At 40.1% G+C, this 15,597-nt stretch overlaps 1 protein-coding gene across 1 annotated transcript in view; it reads right to left on the bottom strand.

The window, feature by feature from the left end:
• Window positions 1-10,939, bottom strand: part of LOC310953221 (polycystin-1-like protein 2) — a gene marked incomplete at both ends in the record, with an annotated part of 57,845 nt that extends 46,906 nt beyond the window's left edge. Inside the window, 8 exons of the mRNA XM_083922183.1 lie at window positions 842-934; window positions 1,396-1,612; window positions 5,522-5,712; window positions 5,871-6,100; window positions 6,990-7,137; window positions 7,798-7,908; window positions 9,394-9,582; window positions 10,636-10,939. Of these exons, the coding sequence (XP_083778309.1) occupies window positions 842-934; window positions 1,396-1,612; window positions 5,522-5,712; window positions 5,871-6,100; window positions 6,990-7,137; window positions 7,798-7,908; window positions 9,394-9,582; window positions 10,636-10,939 (1,483 nt within the window). The remainder of the gene's footprint in view (window positions 1-841; window positions 935-1,395; window positions 1,613-5,521; window positions 5,713-5,870; window positions 6,101-6,989; window positions 7,138-7,797; window positions 7,909-9,393; window positions 9,583-10,635) is intronic.
• Window positions 10,940-15,597: the final 4,658 nt, after the last annotated feature.

Below are 15,597 nucleotides of genomic sequence, written 5' to 3'. Positions count from 1 at the left end.
ACTAATTACATTAATTCATGCGGTTACACACTAGCACATCCACTGTGTAGTATTTCCCCACTGTGAGGTGGTCCTCAATGCTATCAGAGTTTGGCTAACATTAGCACATCTGTCCTGCAATTTTGGATTTGGGAAAGTTTAGGCCACACTTCAACTACCTCGACTAATACTATTCCAGATAGCATTTCATTTGTCAAACACATCGGTGAGAACTTTTTACTTGGATCATTTAAAATTCAGTTTAAAGTACAAGCAATTAAGATAAACATCTAAACATCATACGGACAACACTGTACTGTATTACTAGGACAAACCATTATGACGTAAAGAACTACAGTATATTTAACAATGCAATACTAAATTACAGTTAAATACATGAACTAATTTATTTCAATGTCTACTACATGGATCATTAACTTGTGAGGATGGTGACTTTTTGCTTGCTTTAGTCTGGCTTCAGCTTCATATTAAATACCTTTTTACAGGGTTATTTCTTAATATGTGTTAGCTGTAAACATTACAAAGTCAGCCAGAAACATTCTTCACCAACTCAGGTACAGTAACAATGCCTAATTAGCTAGTTACATTTGATAAAATATTCCAATATAAAGCGTGACTAACCAAGGGTATTAGGATTTAGCAAACTTCTTTACATGGATTTTCTTTGTCTAGCAATCATCAACAAATCCAAATATGTTACTTTATGAAACTAATGAAATCTATGAAATAATTAATAAATATGAAACTTACAAAATATTTAATACTTAAAAAAAGCAGTATTCTTACGGCATGCCCACTCGTATCTTCTTGTGGGGTCAGTTAATTTGAATGGTTCCTTTACTGAAAGTGTGATCTTTAGATTTCTGGCAGCTATTGTATCCGGTGTTGCAATTGGGTGCGTTGCAGATCTGACAATTCTTATACTTCTCTTTCTCTGAAAAAGAAAATTAACACAATTATTTATAAGAAATGCATTATACACTTCAAATCATAAAAATTATGAAAAAAATTAGTAGAGCTGGAGGAGATAAGTATTGTTCCCCTTATATAAAAACTGTTGAAAGTAAAACAAAAACATTTTACCCTTTTCAACAAACGTTCATTATGACCATTTAGTTTAACAACTGAATCCTTGCTGCAGAAAGCAAACATATCCACATCCACTTCCAAAGACGAGAATATATTCCATACTCGAAGTTTCACGTGTACAGATCCTGTAACAAAATATTCAATATTCAGCTCATATCGACATGATATGCACATATACACAGGTGAAATAATGGTCTAATTTTGAGATTGCTGTTGGTTAAGTGTTTCACAGATCATTGTATCACAATGGTATTTAGCCTCATACTATACCATATGTGGCCCCTGTTTTCGATGTGTCTTCTATACCTTGAATTGGGTGTCCAATGTGAAAAATGTTCTTGTTTGTAGTCATTTCTCTGGTCTCAGAGTATGAGCTGTTGTCTCCAGTCAGACTGAAGAGGAGCAGCACAGGCGCTCCCCGTACGAGGGAAACCCCTACTGCAATATCTTGAGAGTCTGTAGAATTATCCCTCTCTGTCAACACAGAGGCCTGTAGCCCTGCTACTTTCTCCAACACACACATCTGCAGTATATGAAGAATTACACAACAGAGAAACACTCATCACTTGTGCACAGGGCTCTGCAAACAGACTTTTCTTAGGAAAAATTAAAGAAAAACTAAGGGCCATTGCTGTGAGAAAATGAAACAGTGAAGAGAATGAGACAAAACAATAGAATGAAGGAGACGAATTCTATTCAATTGTCTTTCTTGTTCAAATAAGCACTTGGCTGTAAAATAAAAAGATGTTTCTAAACCTTTTGATAACAATGCAACTCAAATGTTAAAGATGGATGAAGTTGAACTTTCATTAAACCTGATTGATTATAAGCCTGTGAATATTCTCATTTGTCCAGGTCATCGTTATCCTCAAAGCAATTTCAGTCAAAAGCAACTGAAAATATGCTTACTGTATCTTGAAGCTGAAAAAAACTGTTTGTATTTAGACTCATTGAATGATAATGGCACCAAGCTATGGTTGAACTGCTTTTGCTCTCGTGTTATTCTTCTATTTTAATGAGTAGTGCCAAATCACATTACTGACAGCCAGTGGTTGAAATTGTGAATCTTTCAATGCAACTTCTGAAGCACTGTGGGTAAGCAAATGGATTAAAATGGGTGAAGAACATAGACTAAAGCAAATTAAAGAATGTGTTTAGAGCCTGTGAATGTTCTCATTTGTCCAGGGGTCTGTTTCACAAAGCAGGTTAAAAAAACTCTGAGTCTAACCCTGAACTCTGAGTTGATCTACTCTGAGATAGGAAACTCTGAGTTTTCGGTTTCAGAACAGCTGATTTGCGTTAGGTTGATCAACTCAGAGTAGTTTGACCTGGAGTTAAGCGCGTGCACCACAAGTAAAAAATGACAGCATCAATGGAGCCCTGATTCGACGAGTCACCATAGCAACGGGGAAGCCGAGGGCTACGCTACCACTGGAAATGGAAATATTAATGCGCTCATACGGATAGTTTGAGCAGGTTTACACCGCTGCAGCAGCAAAAGAGAGGGAGACGGTGCAGGAGAACGTTGCGGCTCGGGTCAGTGTGAAAGTTTAAATGTAGTCCTGTTGCAATCACAGTAATATCACAGGGGAAACTGCTTGAGTTGGAGCCTATTAATTTATTTCATTTAAGTGCAACCCCGCGGGGGAGAAGTGCACTTGGCAGCAGCTTAAGATGAAACATAAAAACATTGTTCAAACGGGTAAAACATCGGCACAATCTCATGGTGACGCCTCATTTTGAGCATGTTTTACATGGTAAAGTTAATATTACCGTAAGTGGCTGTTTTATATGTTGTATAAAAAACTCCCATTTGCAAAAAAACGCAGCGCAACACACAATATCTGCTGGGATATGAAACGGTACCGCTCAAAAAGAGAATTGCCTGGAAATGCAAGAACATCTATAATCAATAGTTTGATAATCATCTCCCGACGAATATTTAATTCTCTGCGCAGTAATTCTGCAGCTTCATCCACGGGATCATTATCAAAAGGACACGCCATGGTAGTGAAATAGTCGCCACCTAATATAACTTCTAATGTCTGATGTTTGCAGTGATTTTCTGAAAAAAAGGAACGGAACTATACTACGCCAAAACTCGCCCGCTGACTGAATGAATGAGGAAAGCAAACACCGTGTGTGGCTGAAAGAGGGCGGAGACAGAGAGAAACTCAAGGTTTTCTGAGAAAAACCTGGGGCCTGTTTCACAAAGCAGGTTTAGTGAAAACTCTGAGTATGTTAACCCTGAAATGAGGGAAACTCTGAGTTTTCCGTTTCACAAAGGGAGGTAACTCAAACCAGAGACAGAGGGGTAACTCTAGCCTGTTTCACAAAGAGCGGTAACTTAACCTCTCGGTCAGTTACCATGGTAACATGCTCTCTGAAACTAACCTGGTCGGGACCAGGTTTTTCTCAGAAAACCTTGAGTTTCTCTCTGTCCCCGCCCTCTTTCAGCCACACACAGTGTTTGATTTCCTCATTCATTCAGTCAGCGGGCGAGTTTTGGCGTAGTATAGTTCCGTCTGTTTTTTCAGAAAATCATTGCAAAAATCAGTCATTATACGTTATATTAGTTGGTTACTATTTCACTACCATGGCGTGTCCTTCTGATAACGATCCCGTGGATGAAGGTGCAGCATTACTGCGCAGAGAATTTAGTATTCGTCGGGAGATGATTATCAGACCGCGCATAGACGTCCTTAATATACTGCAGCCATAATTACAAAATGAATGAAATGGATCTTTTGAGCAAGTTGAATGTATTTGACTTAGCGTTTCCTAAATAAAATCCCAGCTTTTCTTGCAATTCATAGGTTCAAAAGTGTGTGCTTTTAGTTGGGTTACCGGTATATAAACTACTCCTATATAGCCTTCTGATCCAGAATATCACCTATAATGCGAGGGGGCTGAATACAGCACAACACCGTTTCATGTCACAGTCCATCTCATCCCTCCTTACATTTCCAACATTAACAACCAGTAATGCTTTCATATCACAGCAGATATTGTGTGTTGCGCTGCGTTTTTTTTGCAAATGGGAGTTTTTTATACAACATTGATATGTTGTATAAAAAACAGCCACTTACGGTAATATTTACTTTACGATATAAAACATGCTCAAAATGAGGCGTCACCATGAGACTGTGCTGAGGTTTTACCTGTTTGAAAAATGTTTTTATGTTTCATCTTAAGCTGCGCTTCTCCCCCGTGGGGTTGCACTTAAATGAAATAAACTAATAGGCTCCCACTCATGCAGTTCCCCCTGTGATATTACTGTGATTGCAACAGGACTACATTTAAACTTATGCACGGACCCGAGCCGCAATGTTCTCCCGCACCGTCTCCCTCTCTTTTGCCGCTGCAGCGTTGTAAACATGCTCAAACTCACCGTATGAGCGCGTTAATATTTCCAATTCCAGTTGTAGCGTAGCCCTTCGCTTCCCCGTTGCCATGGTGACTCGTCGAATCAGGGCTCCATTGATGCTGTCTTTTTTTACTTGTGGTGCACGCGCTTAACTCCAGGTCAAACTACTCTGAGTTGATCAACCTAACGCAAATCTGCTGTTCTGGAACCGAAAACCCAGAGTTTCCTATCTCAGAGTAGATCAACTCAGAGTTCAGGGTTAAACTCAGAGTTTTTTGAACCTGCTTTGTGAAACAGGCCCCTGGTCCCGACCAGGTTAGTTTCAGAGAGCATGTTACCATGGTAACTGACCGAGAGGTTAAGTTACCTCTCTTTGTGAAACAGGCTAGAGTTACCCCTCTGTCTCTGGTTTGTGAAACGGAAAACTCAGAGTTTCCCTCATTTCAGGGTTAACAGACTCAGAGTTTTCACTAAACCTGCTTTGTGAAACAGGCCCCAGGTCATCGTTATCCCCACGCAATTTCAGTCAAAAGCAACTGGACTTGGTTATGTGTCTAGGAAGACGTTTCACCTCTCGTCCTCTCGTCATGAACCAGTCCCAGCCTGGTCAGATGCGTACATGAACTGATGAAGCCTCTTGGATGAGAGGTGAAATGTCTTCCTAGACAAATAACCAAGTCCAGTGGCTTTTGACTGAAATTGCTTTGAGGATACTGATTGATTATACATTTTTACACCATGTTCTGCTGTTTAAAAGTAACACTGATTAGCTTAACCAAATGGAAATCAACATGAAATCAACATTAACATGAAATCGCACGATGCTGAGGATTAGTGCTTCCATTGTGTTCTAATTAGGTGATGGGATGATATGATTAAAGGTTAAATCTAATTACTAATTTAGAGGTCTTAGCTCCTTAATCAACTCCCAAATGAAATTATCAAAATGTCAACTCCAAATATTGTATTTCATATGCCACTATCAGAACAAAAACATCCATCATGTTACTTGTTATTGCTTTATTAATAGAATATACTACATTTACTTGTTTGATGCTCATTTACCTGCAGGTCTGCAGACACTTCAGGGTATGTGACCATGTTAGATGCATAAAGGGTCAGCTTGTGGCAGCCAGGTCCAGGCTGCTTTATCATTTCTGGAGTCACTGTGATGTTTTGGGGAACATTTCCTCTGAACACCGATAAACCTGACAACAACGTTTCACCACTCTGAATTCTGTAGGTCACATTTGTACCTGCAGAAAGAAATAAAAAAGAAGAAACTCTTGACATTATAAAATAAAATAAAAGAACATGAATACAAGAAACACACACCAAATCCTGATGGTTCAAAGCAGTGACATCAAATTGGACACAATGAATTATGTTATATCATGGTCATGTGTGCACCTACCTGCTTTTACCTCCATTTGAATTTGAAATGGTTCCCCGTACAGGGCTTTGCAGTTGGTTACATATAAAGACAGGTTCCCAGCAAAGCACCTGATAACACCAAACACTGTGATGGGCTCTTGAATGGTAATCATGTTCTGAGCTGTAATGTGTATGTCCCTGCTGGTGCATTCAGCTGCCACAACAAATGTACTTGGATAAGTATATTTGTGCACCTCGCTGCTCACCAAACTGAGAAAAAACACACATAGAAACACTTAACAGTAACCACAGTATGCTCCTCTTGCTTCCTGAAGAAAAATACGTATTAAAATGTCACAAACAAACCAGTCAAACCATATCAATCATATATATTTATGTGAATAATGAAATACTTTGGTCTTATTTCATGGCAGGGTTAACATTATGGGCTTATTAAAGATGACATGTTGTTTCTCACTTACTGGTTTAATTTAATAGAAGTTTATCTGTAAAATTTCCAGCCTGGTTGTCAGAAAGAAAATGGCATTGTATGTTTCAGAAAACCACAGTAATGTTAAATTTAACTTTTTTGGCACCTATTTACAACTGTATGAGATGCACTGGGCTTTAAATGAACTCCAATGAGAAATTATTCAAGTCAGTTTTGTTTCTTATTGATACATGTCCACAGCAATTTCTCTGGAAGTCATGTGATGAAGGAAACAGAGGCTTCCTCTCAAGCATCGCATGAAGCAATGTCCATCTCTGATGAAAAAATATCCCAATTCAGGGCTTTAGGGGCTCCAAAAACAACAACCTAAATTCTATTTACACGGTTTGGTGTGTCCTGCTCAGAGGCACAGCAATCATTTCTACTCACATAATGCATTTATATTTTGTATTCATGATTTGCACCTATATTATATATATATATATATAGATATTTATATATATTCGTTTGTAATAAATATAGTCTCTAGCCCAATCTCATTCTTTTTTTTAAAGAGAGAAGGGATGACACTCAGGGAAGGGCCATGGGTCGATTTGAACCTGGGCTGCTTCCAAGGACTCACAATATATATAACTGTTTTAACAGGCTGAGAAGTATTTCATTTAAACCAACATAGTTTCAGTCAGTCTTTAGAAAGTTACTACTCACCCCTCTGGTCTATGCAGAAAAATAACATGGCCATCTCCGGTACTCAGCTTGCAGCTAAGGTTTCCCTGTGGCAAATATGAGAGCCACTTCATGCTGATGGGGACTTCATCAAAAACCGCAGCCACGTTGCTCACTGACAGTGTGAGCCCTTGGGGGGTGGGGACAATCACTGGTTATGGTTTATAGCTTCAAGTCACATATACAGAGGGATTACGGAGTGATTTAGACTGTTTGGCTGTTACTGCTGATAATGCTTCGCTAGAGATGATAAAAGTAGATGTGGGGGTCTCCTCTGAGTCTGTGTGGAATGATTCATTTAATAAAATGGTAGCATATACATATGTCCCATCAGACATGCAAGTGACGGATGTGGGAACTGGATGTAAGTGTCTGAAAACACTTTATGAAACTTGGATTTGGGGTTGCTTGACACTAACACATCCTCTCTATACACTGAGTGAGCAAAGCCATGAGAGGACATGGTAGTTCATGGTTATGTGTGATGGACACAAGACTCCAGTCAATCAAATAACCAAAATCCAAAAAGTACATTTAACCTTATATCTTAACCATGACAATCGTTGAAAGTGGAATTAGCAATCGGGACCATAATGTCTGGTAGTATAAATGATGTCTCATGGATCTCTATGAAGCCACAGGTGATTTGTAAAACCCTTTCAAAGTGTACCTCTATGTTCATTTATTGGTTTCAGATTTTGACCACTGAAGGGTCCACTTGGAAAAAAAACAGTTAATGTAGTGAATGGGGGGATGCCTCTACTGGATGCAGAATGTGAATGAGACCTACAATCTTTGCAGTGGTACTCCACAGACAGGTAGCTCCCCAGCTGAGGACAGGGTTCACCCAAGGAGTCCACAACTTCACCAATCTGGCAGACCTGACAGCTGTGGCAGTAAGCTGGGTAACACACATGGAGAACATAATCAGACGATAACACACTGCAATGATAATGACATTATGGAAAATTTTAGGATCTACCACTTAATATTTAGCAGTTCTCGTGGTTTAGTGATAAAGGTTTTTGCTCTAACAACTCATATAGTCATCAACATGATCATCAATAAACTTTGTTTCTTGCTCAACAAGAATCGTTTAAGGATTCCTTGCACTGCAACAGGGAAACATTTAGAATGTTTATGTTTACAGCTGTAAAATGATCTACAATACAACAATTTATAATAGATGACTAGTGTACAGGCAAAGCTTTACTAACAGTCAATACAAGATTCAATATGATGTATTCATCAGCCACACAGGATATGAAAAGAGACTCTGAACACCAGTTTAAACATGTGTGACAACGTGATGCGTTTTTTATCAAAAGCCATCAGTCGGAACCTCTATCAGGTGTTGCCGAGTTCCCCACTGAAACTCTAAACAGATGTCAAACTGATCAGCAAAGTATTGATGACAGAGTCTGACAAACCTCTTCTTACCCAAACTCAGTCACACAGTAACAGTGTGAGATATATGTTTCAGTGGAAAGTCATCCACTGCCTATATAAAATTGATCTGACAAGATCGCTTGAGCTAATAGCAAACAATCTGAGCTAACTAGGGGGTCTCCTTCTTGGGATAATGAACACTTGAGTTCATGCAGTTTGAGACACAAAACAACTCCACATGTTGATCTTCTCATAAGCTCTAAGCTGTTCTCACTTGCTAGCTAATCTAACTGATGCTGCCACTATGAAACCTTAGTTCCCTTGTTGAAAGTCAAGAACTGTCTTACTTACATAAAATAAATTACGTAAATTGTGTTAGTGCCAGACAATGATATGAACAGTGATGCTGACTATTTTCATAAATATGTTCTGACCTATGTTATTGTCTTACCCAATACATGTTGGGAAAGGCTGCAGTGTCACAAGACAATTTTGGAAAGTAAATTAATTGATGGATAATGTGCTCTAGCTCTCAGTTAAATGCATGAGTCAATATTTACTCCAGAATGGATGGATAATATCATTGATGTATCTTTCAGACTATCAAGCTTTTAAGCTATTACTGTGTGTTTTTCTTGCATAAATGTCCTGATGGAAGCTCATTATTCGCAAACAATGGTCCATAGTGAGACAATATGTGCTTTGTGATTTCAGGCAATCACTTCCTTCAAAAGTGGATCGAGTTTCATCAGAGTTTTCATCCATGCAGAACCTTTTCATTAGGCAGTGTTTGTTTTCCTATTCTGATTTTTTTCCTACAGAGTTCTGCAGATAAAATGAGAGAAACTATTATGAAGCTGAGGGCATTATTGTGGAGTGCTCTGGATTAGGTAATTGTATAACATTCAAAAATCAATTATCATAAAGTGAACAACAAAATGATATGGAAATAATTAGTGTTTTCACTGCATACAAAAGATAATTGGCTGTGTGTTACCTGTTAATGATTTAACAACATCCACCCAGCCGCACTGATGTTCTGTGGATGTTGTAGGTGGGGAGAGCGTGGGTCGACAGTAATGAATGCTCTTACGACCGTAGAAGCCGCCATCTATCATTAAGACTTGACCAGAGCCACACTGCAGAGTGGTGTTACGACCTGCACACACAATGGATCTCCCTGAGTCTGGGAAGAAGACAAAATCAATGCAAAGTGTGAATTCATCATACAGTTAATCATGCATGCTCATGCTGGTCTTTTCAAAGCGTACATACCAAACTGGCAAATAAAGTGCAGTTTTTTGTTGCAGTCCCTTTTGGCTTTCCATTGGAAGCCTGAGTCTCTCAGTATGTGTGCACAAAGTGCTCCTAGCTGTGGGCTGCTCACCCAGTTTGAATAGGTAATATGAGACCCATCCAGCCAAGAGAGAGCACCTGAGGATAGAAAAAAAACACTGTTGAGTTTTATATGTATAGTTTGAGCTGAAGTGCCTGTAATTAATATGGGTGATCTAAGAAATCAACCAAGGGACCAATCATGTTAGCTTTTCCAGAAGGGGGCTTAATAGCAAAAAATAATTAACTACTAAACAAAAAATGTGCTGTTTTGACCTCTAGGATAATACAACCTCACAGAGCTTCAAAGGAGACATATAGGGCATTCAGAGGATGGATGGCTTTCCAAGGTAATATGAAAATAAGTGGGTTTCTGAGTGCTCACTGTTGTTCAATCAATTCTTGCAGAAATCTCCTAATGTCTAAAAGTTTTTGATACCAAATTACAGCATGGAATTTTCTGTGGTGTTCCCCCAGCGTTCCCCCCAAACTACTTAGTGTTAGCCATGTGTGGCTGTTAGCGGGATTTCTCTGTTGATAGGGGATCACCCAAAGAACTTCCCTCTGTGGCTTATTTTAAGGAAATTCATGTGGAAAAAGAATCCACATAAACTTGAAATACAGTCCAAGTATTCCCCTGACCCTTAAAGGCCATTTTACAAGCTTTTTCATTATTGTTATGCAAAAACTAGTGGGGGCATGAGCCACGTTGTTCTTATAGTTTATTTAGTATTGTTGGCAGTACATTAGTTTATGCTTGTAGCGCACACATGATGCAAATGTTTGTAGAATTAAATAATCTGTCTAACCTGGATAGAAACTCATCTTCATGAGAGCAAAATTTGCAGTGAATAATTTATTGCAGCAGTTGTCTATATTATATTCCATATTTCAGCCATCTTACCTTCAACAGTTGGAGAATATTGCAGGTTTGGAGAGGCAGATGTTGCTACTCCAAGCCAAACGTCTTTCTTAGGGTCCAAGAGTCTCTGAAGAAAATTCTGCGTTTCTTCATCTGGGATAAATGCAAGGTGTCCCCCATGCTGCTCACACCAAGCCTGTGCACTGGAAAAAGTATGCCGGAGATCTACAAACTCATAGCAGGAGCCTCCAAAGGCCTTCTGGTAGTCTGGACAGGAAACAGGTACCTTGGTCTTATCTTCGGCACAAGACAGACAGCTGAGGGTCATCAGGATCAGCAGGTGCATTGTCCAGCACATATTTTCTATGTAATTTTTATTTTAAGAAACCAAGTCAGTCCCACATCACTAAACTTCTTGGTGCTATTAGCGCAATGGAAAAAGTAACACTGTTTCAACCTTTCATCTAATGTTCTCATACACACACCCCTGGTCACATCCTACTTTTATATGGGTCTGGCATGAGCCTCTCTTATCCACTTTGTTCTGGGTTGAGTGGAGTATTGTTTACCTAACATCTATCTCTCTCAGAAATCACTGAATGCATAACCTGTGTACAGACAGCTGAAACAAAGGAAATCTAGGTTCAACCAGATGGTAGCTTGAGGTAAGGGTTTAACAATAGTTTTGCACGATTTAACGAAAAGGATAGATTTATATATTTAAAATAGATACCTAACAGAATTACTTTCGGGTTAATACTTGTTTTTTGGGTTTCTACTCAAACATGTTAACATTCTCAAAAACACATTATCATATACTGTATGAATATACCGGTATTCTGAAACACTCCATTTTTGTTTGTTTCACAGAACTATCTGAGAAGGCATCATTAAAAAATGATTGGGAAAGGGTGCAAGGATGAATTATCTGTCTACCAAACTTGCCATTTCATCAAGTGGAGAGAAAACATGGCGTTCTCTTCTTCCAATAAAGAAAAACGGATGCTTCTGCAAGATCTAACCTAACCTCTTTAGGAGCCTCCGTTGTTGTTTTGAACAACGTTGGCACCCCCTGTCCCCCCCTCCACCCTCAACTGCCAGTAGCTCCTCACAGGATGCTGATTGGCCAGCTCATCTCTGATCTGAACACAAATGCATTACTTGGAGCCTGAGAAGATGGTTTTCTTGTGACACGTGATTGCGATTATTGTGTGATGTCATGCTATTATGCGAGTTTGACTGCTGTGAAAGGTAACCATTATACACACAAAAAAAAATCAAAAGTAGAGGTCAAAGTATTAATAAATGATTTATTCTGAAATTTTGTTATTTTTATTGTTGCTGTACTAGCATGTTTTTTTAATAACCTAAGCATTTCAACAAAAAAACTTTACATTTGTGAAAAGGAAACAGTGAGCATAATTAGAGAACAGTAACCACAGTGTCGGAAGAAAATATTTTAACTATGTTTTCGTAGTTCTATAGGATTAAAAAATGAATAGGAAGTGTAGAGGCCCCAGCTTTGAATGACTTCAGCACATCTACACCCACAGGACATCACTAGTTTCTCACTCCGCTATGGTTTGATCTTGGTCCATTCTTCTTGCAGTCTCTTTCACAGTTCAGTAACTGTAGTGGGTTTCTTAGACATTACTTTGTTGCCAAGGATTTTCCAATGTTCTCTATGGGGTTTAGATCTGGACTCTGGGCTGGTCATTTCATTGTTTCAATATTCTCAGCTTCAAGGAACTGCTTAACCCATTTGCAGTGTGACAGGGGACATCATCTTGTATGAAAGTTACGGGCTGATTGGGAGACAGTTGCAGTGAAGGTATTGCATGTTGCAGGAGGAGGTTCACATAAACATTTGCATTCACCCTGCCAGCTGCTTCCTGCTTTGCTACAGTGCGGACGCTTTTCTGCTTGCTCTCGCCTTTGCTTGCATTTTTTGCCACTATCTGCTACTATTTGCTTCTCCTCAATAAGAAACAAAGAGCAACAGCTCCTGGATACTTACAAAACCAGTGGGATTATATTTCTTTTAGATAACAGAGGCATTTTTCAATATTTTTACGACTTCCTCAACGCTAGGCAGGGAGGCCTACCATTCAAGATAAGCCTGAGCCTGTGCTACAGTGCTAAAGGTAATCACCAGAAGATGCCTCCCTTCTCTATGGAAGATTACCACAAACTACTACAGAAGATTTTGCTGCTGGAAACAAAAATTAATCGGTTAGAAGTATTTATAGAAGTGAATGGATATTGTGACAACAATACCACCCTAGCACTGACTGAAAACAGTGGACAGGGGCATGCCAGAACCCAGCAAACTAGCAACGATGAAGCTACGAGGAAACGGGAGGTCCCTTTACAGGGTAATAAATCTACCAGCGATAATCCTCCCTGGAACACACTTGGGGCAAAGCCAAAGAGAAGACCACCTCCCTGCGACAAGGGAGAACGGATAACCGGGAGGACCCAGCGCCCCGATATCTCTGATCTGACCGGTTGGCCTGCGCTACCATCTCTATCCAGGCATAGCGCTTCTGATTGCCTGAATAACCCACCATCACCACGCAGAAGGGTAAGACCTGCTAACTTAAAACCACCGAGAAAGCTAACAAGTGGGCCTGAAAATCTGATTGTGGGTGACTTTTCTGTAAAAGATATGAAAAGCAATAATAACACCAAAGTACTCTGCTTTCCGAAGGATACGGTGTCTGACTTAGAAAAAAGAATCCTGGATATTGTGGCTGCACACCCAAATGTGAAAAATATAATTCTGCACATTGGTTTTAATGACATTGAAAAACAACAATCAAGTGAGCTGAGAGAGCACTTCAATAAACTCTTTGAAACAGTCAGCGCTGTGAATGCTGAGGTGTTTATCAGTGGTCCTCTACCCCCGATCAGGAGAGGAGCTGAGAGATTCAGTCGACTTTACTCGCTGAATGAGTGGCTCTCCAGCGTTTTTCTTGCTCGTTCGATGCATTTTATTGACAATTTTAGCTTTCTCTGGGACCGCAGGCATCTTTTTAAGGCAGACGGACTTTGTCTAAATAAGCTGGGAGTAAAGCTTTTCATGACCAACATGTCTTACTTCCTGCGTCATCCATCTATCATCACTGCCAAGGACAAGAGACAAGAGGAACCAACGGAAAAGACAGACACAACACAGCTTATCATGAACGTCGAAGGAGGACCGCCATTGCAAAAGGAGAGCGCTGACTATGAGAGACACCGGAGCAAAGAGGAGACGTGTCCATCCCCCTCTACCTCCCCTTTCATTTCAAATGGGCGTGAAGATCCCTCCCCCACACCCCCCAAGCCTAAATCCAGGTCTCCATCCTTCTCCCTTCCTCAAGTAAGCCTTTCTCCCTCCTTATCCCCTTTGGAGTTCCGGGAGCTACCCCCACCCACTCCCCGCCCTACTCCTATTTTTACTCCCCTTGACCGACCTCAGCGATCCCCCCCTCAGCGTCATCTCAGTGGCACCTCCCTCCCACCTCCTCCCCCCCCTCCACGAAAGTGTGCTTCACAAACCCTCAGCCCTACTCCGCCCCTCTTACGTAAACCCCCTCTACGCCCTCAACGTCCACCTCCAGTAGTTCATTCCAGCTCTGACGCTGCCCACTCCTCCTCCCCCTCATGGCCACCCCCGCCCCGCCCTGACAGCAGTCCTGAATATTATTGATACAAAAAAGGGTTCAGCAGTAGACCACATTATCAGCTGGGCCCAAGGCTGCCTACGTCAAAGCTTGGCACCTTCTACATTCCTGTTGTGACTACCAAGAGAGAGAACATTGGGAAACGTAGACACCCTGCTAATCTAAACAATCTCATTCCTATCCTCTCCAAATCAAAGTCAACATCGAAGCCTGTCAATAACACCATCAGGATGGGTCTGCTCAATGTTAGGTCTCTGAATAACAAATCATTTTTAGTCAACGATTTTATTACTACTTCCAAACTTGATTTTATGTTTTTAACTGAAACGTGGCTGGAGCAATATAACAGTGCAAGCATTCTGATCGAGACAGCACCCCCCAACTATAACTTTATTGATGTATGTAGATCTGGGAAAAGGGGGGGAGGGGTTGCTGCTATATTTAAAAACATATTTCAGGGGAAACAAATGTCACTTGGTGATTCTACATCATTCGAATACCTGTGTGCTGTGTTGAAATGCTCTCCCAAAATTCTTCTGTTAATTATTTACAGGCCACCTAAATACTCAGCAAATTTTTTCGATGATTTTACCGAATTATTGTCTAGTATCTCCACTGACTTTGACTGCCTAGTTATAACTGGTGACTTTAATTTTCATATTGACGATTCGAATGGCAAGGGTGCAAAGGAACTTTTTACTATTTTAGATACATTTGACCTGTCTCAACATGTGAAAGAGGCTACTCATTGTAAAGGACACACCCTGGACCTGATTATCACAAAAGGTCTCAATGTTTCTGATGTTCTTGTGACTGATCTTTCATTGTCTGATCACTTCTGTGTTTTCTTTAATATTTCTTTAATTCCGGAGACACAAACAGAATCAAAGAATGTCAAAAAGCGCTACATCAATGAACATGCTAATGTACTCTTTAAAAATGCCATCTCCTCGCTACCACCTCTAAACCCATGCCATGCTGATGATCTTGTAAACAACTTTAATTCCAAAATTGTGAATATCTTAGATGTCACTGCACCGGTTACAGTTAAAACGATTTCTGGTAAGCAAAAGGCACCCTGGAGAAAAGCTGCTGTTGTAACAGCCCAGAGAAGAGAGTGCAGGAAGGCTGAACGAATCTGGCGAAATACAAAACTTCATATTCACCATGACATCTATAAAGAGAGGCTCCAGGCCTACAATTTAGTCTTAAAAAGTGCTAGAGAAACATTCTTCTCCAATATCATAAACAGCAACACTAATAAGGCCAAAACCCTATTTGCAACTGTCGACAGACTGACCAACCCCCCAACACAAATACCAGCCGAACTCCATTC

This window comes from Echiichthys vipera (genome assembly GCF_963691815.1).
Source record: "Echiichthys vipera genome assembly, chromosome: 10".
Lineage (NCBI taxonomy): Eukaryota > Metazoa > Chordata > Actinopteri > Perciformes > Trachinidae > Echiichthys > Echiichthys vipera.
Note: the sequence above shows the minus strand (reverse complement) of the source record. Positions and strands in the feature narration are given on the sequence as shown.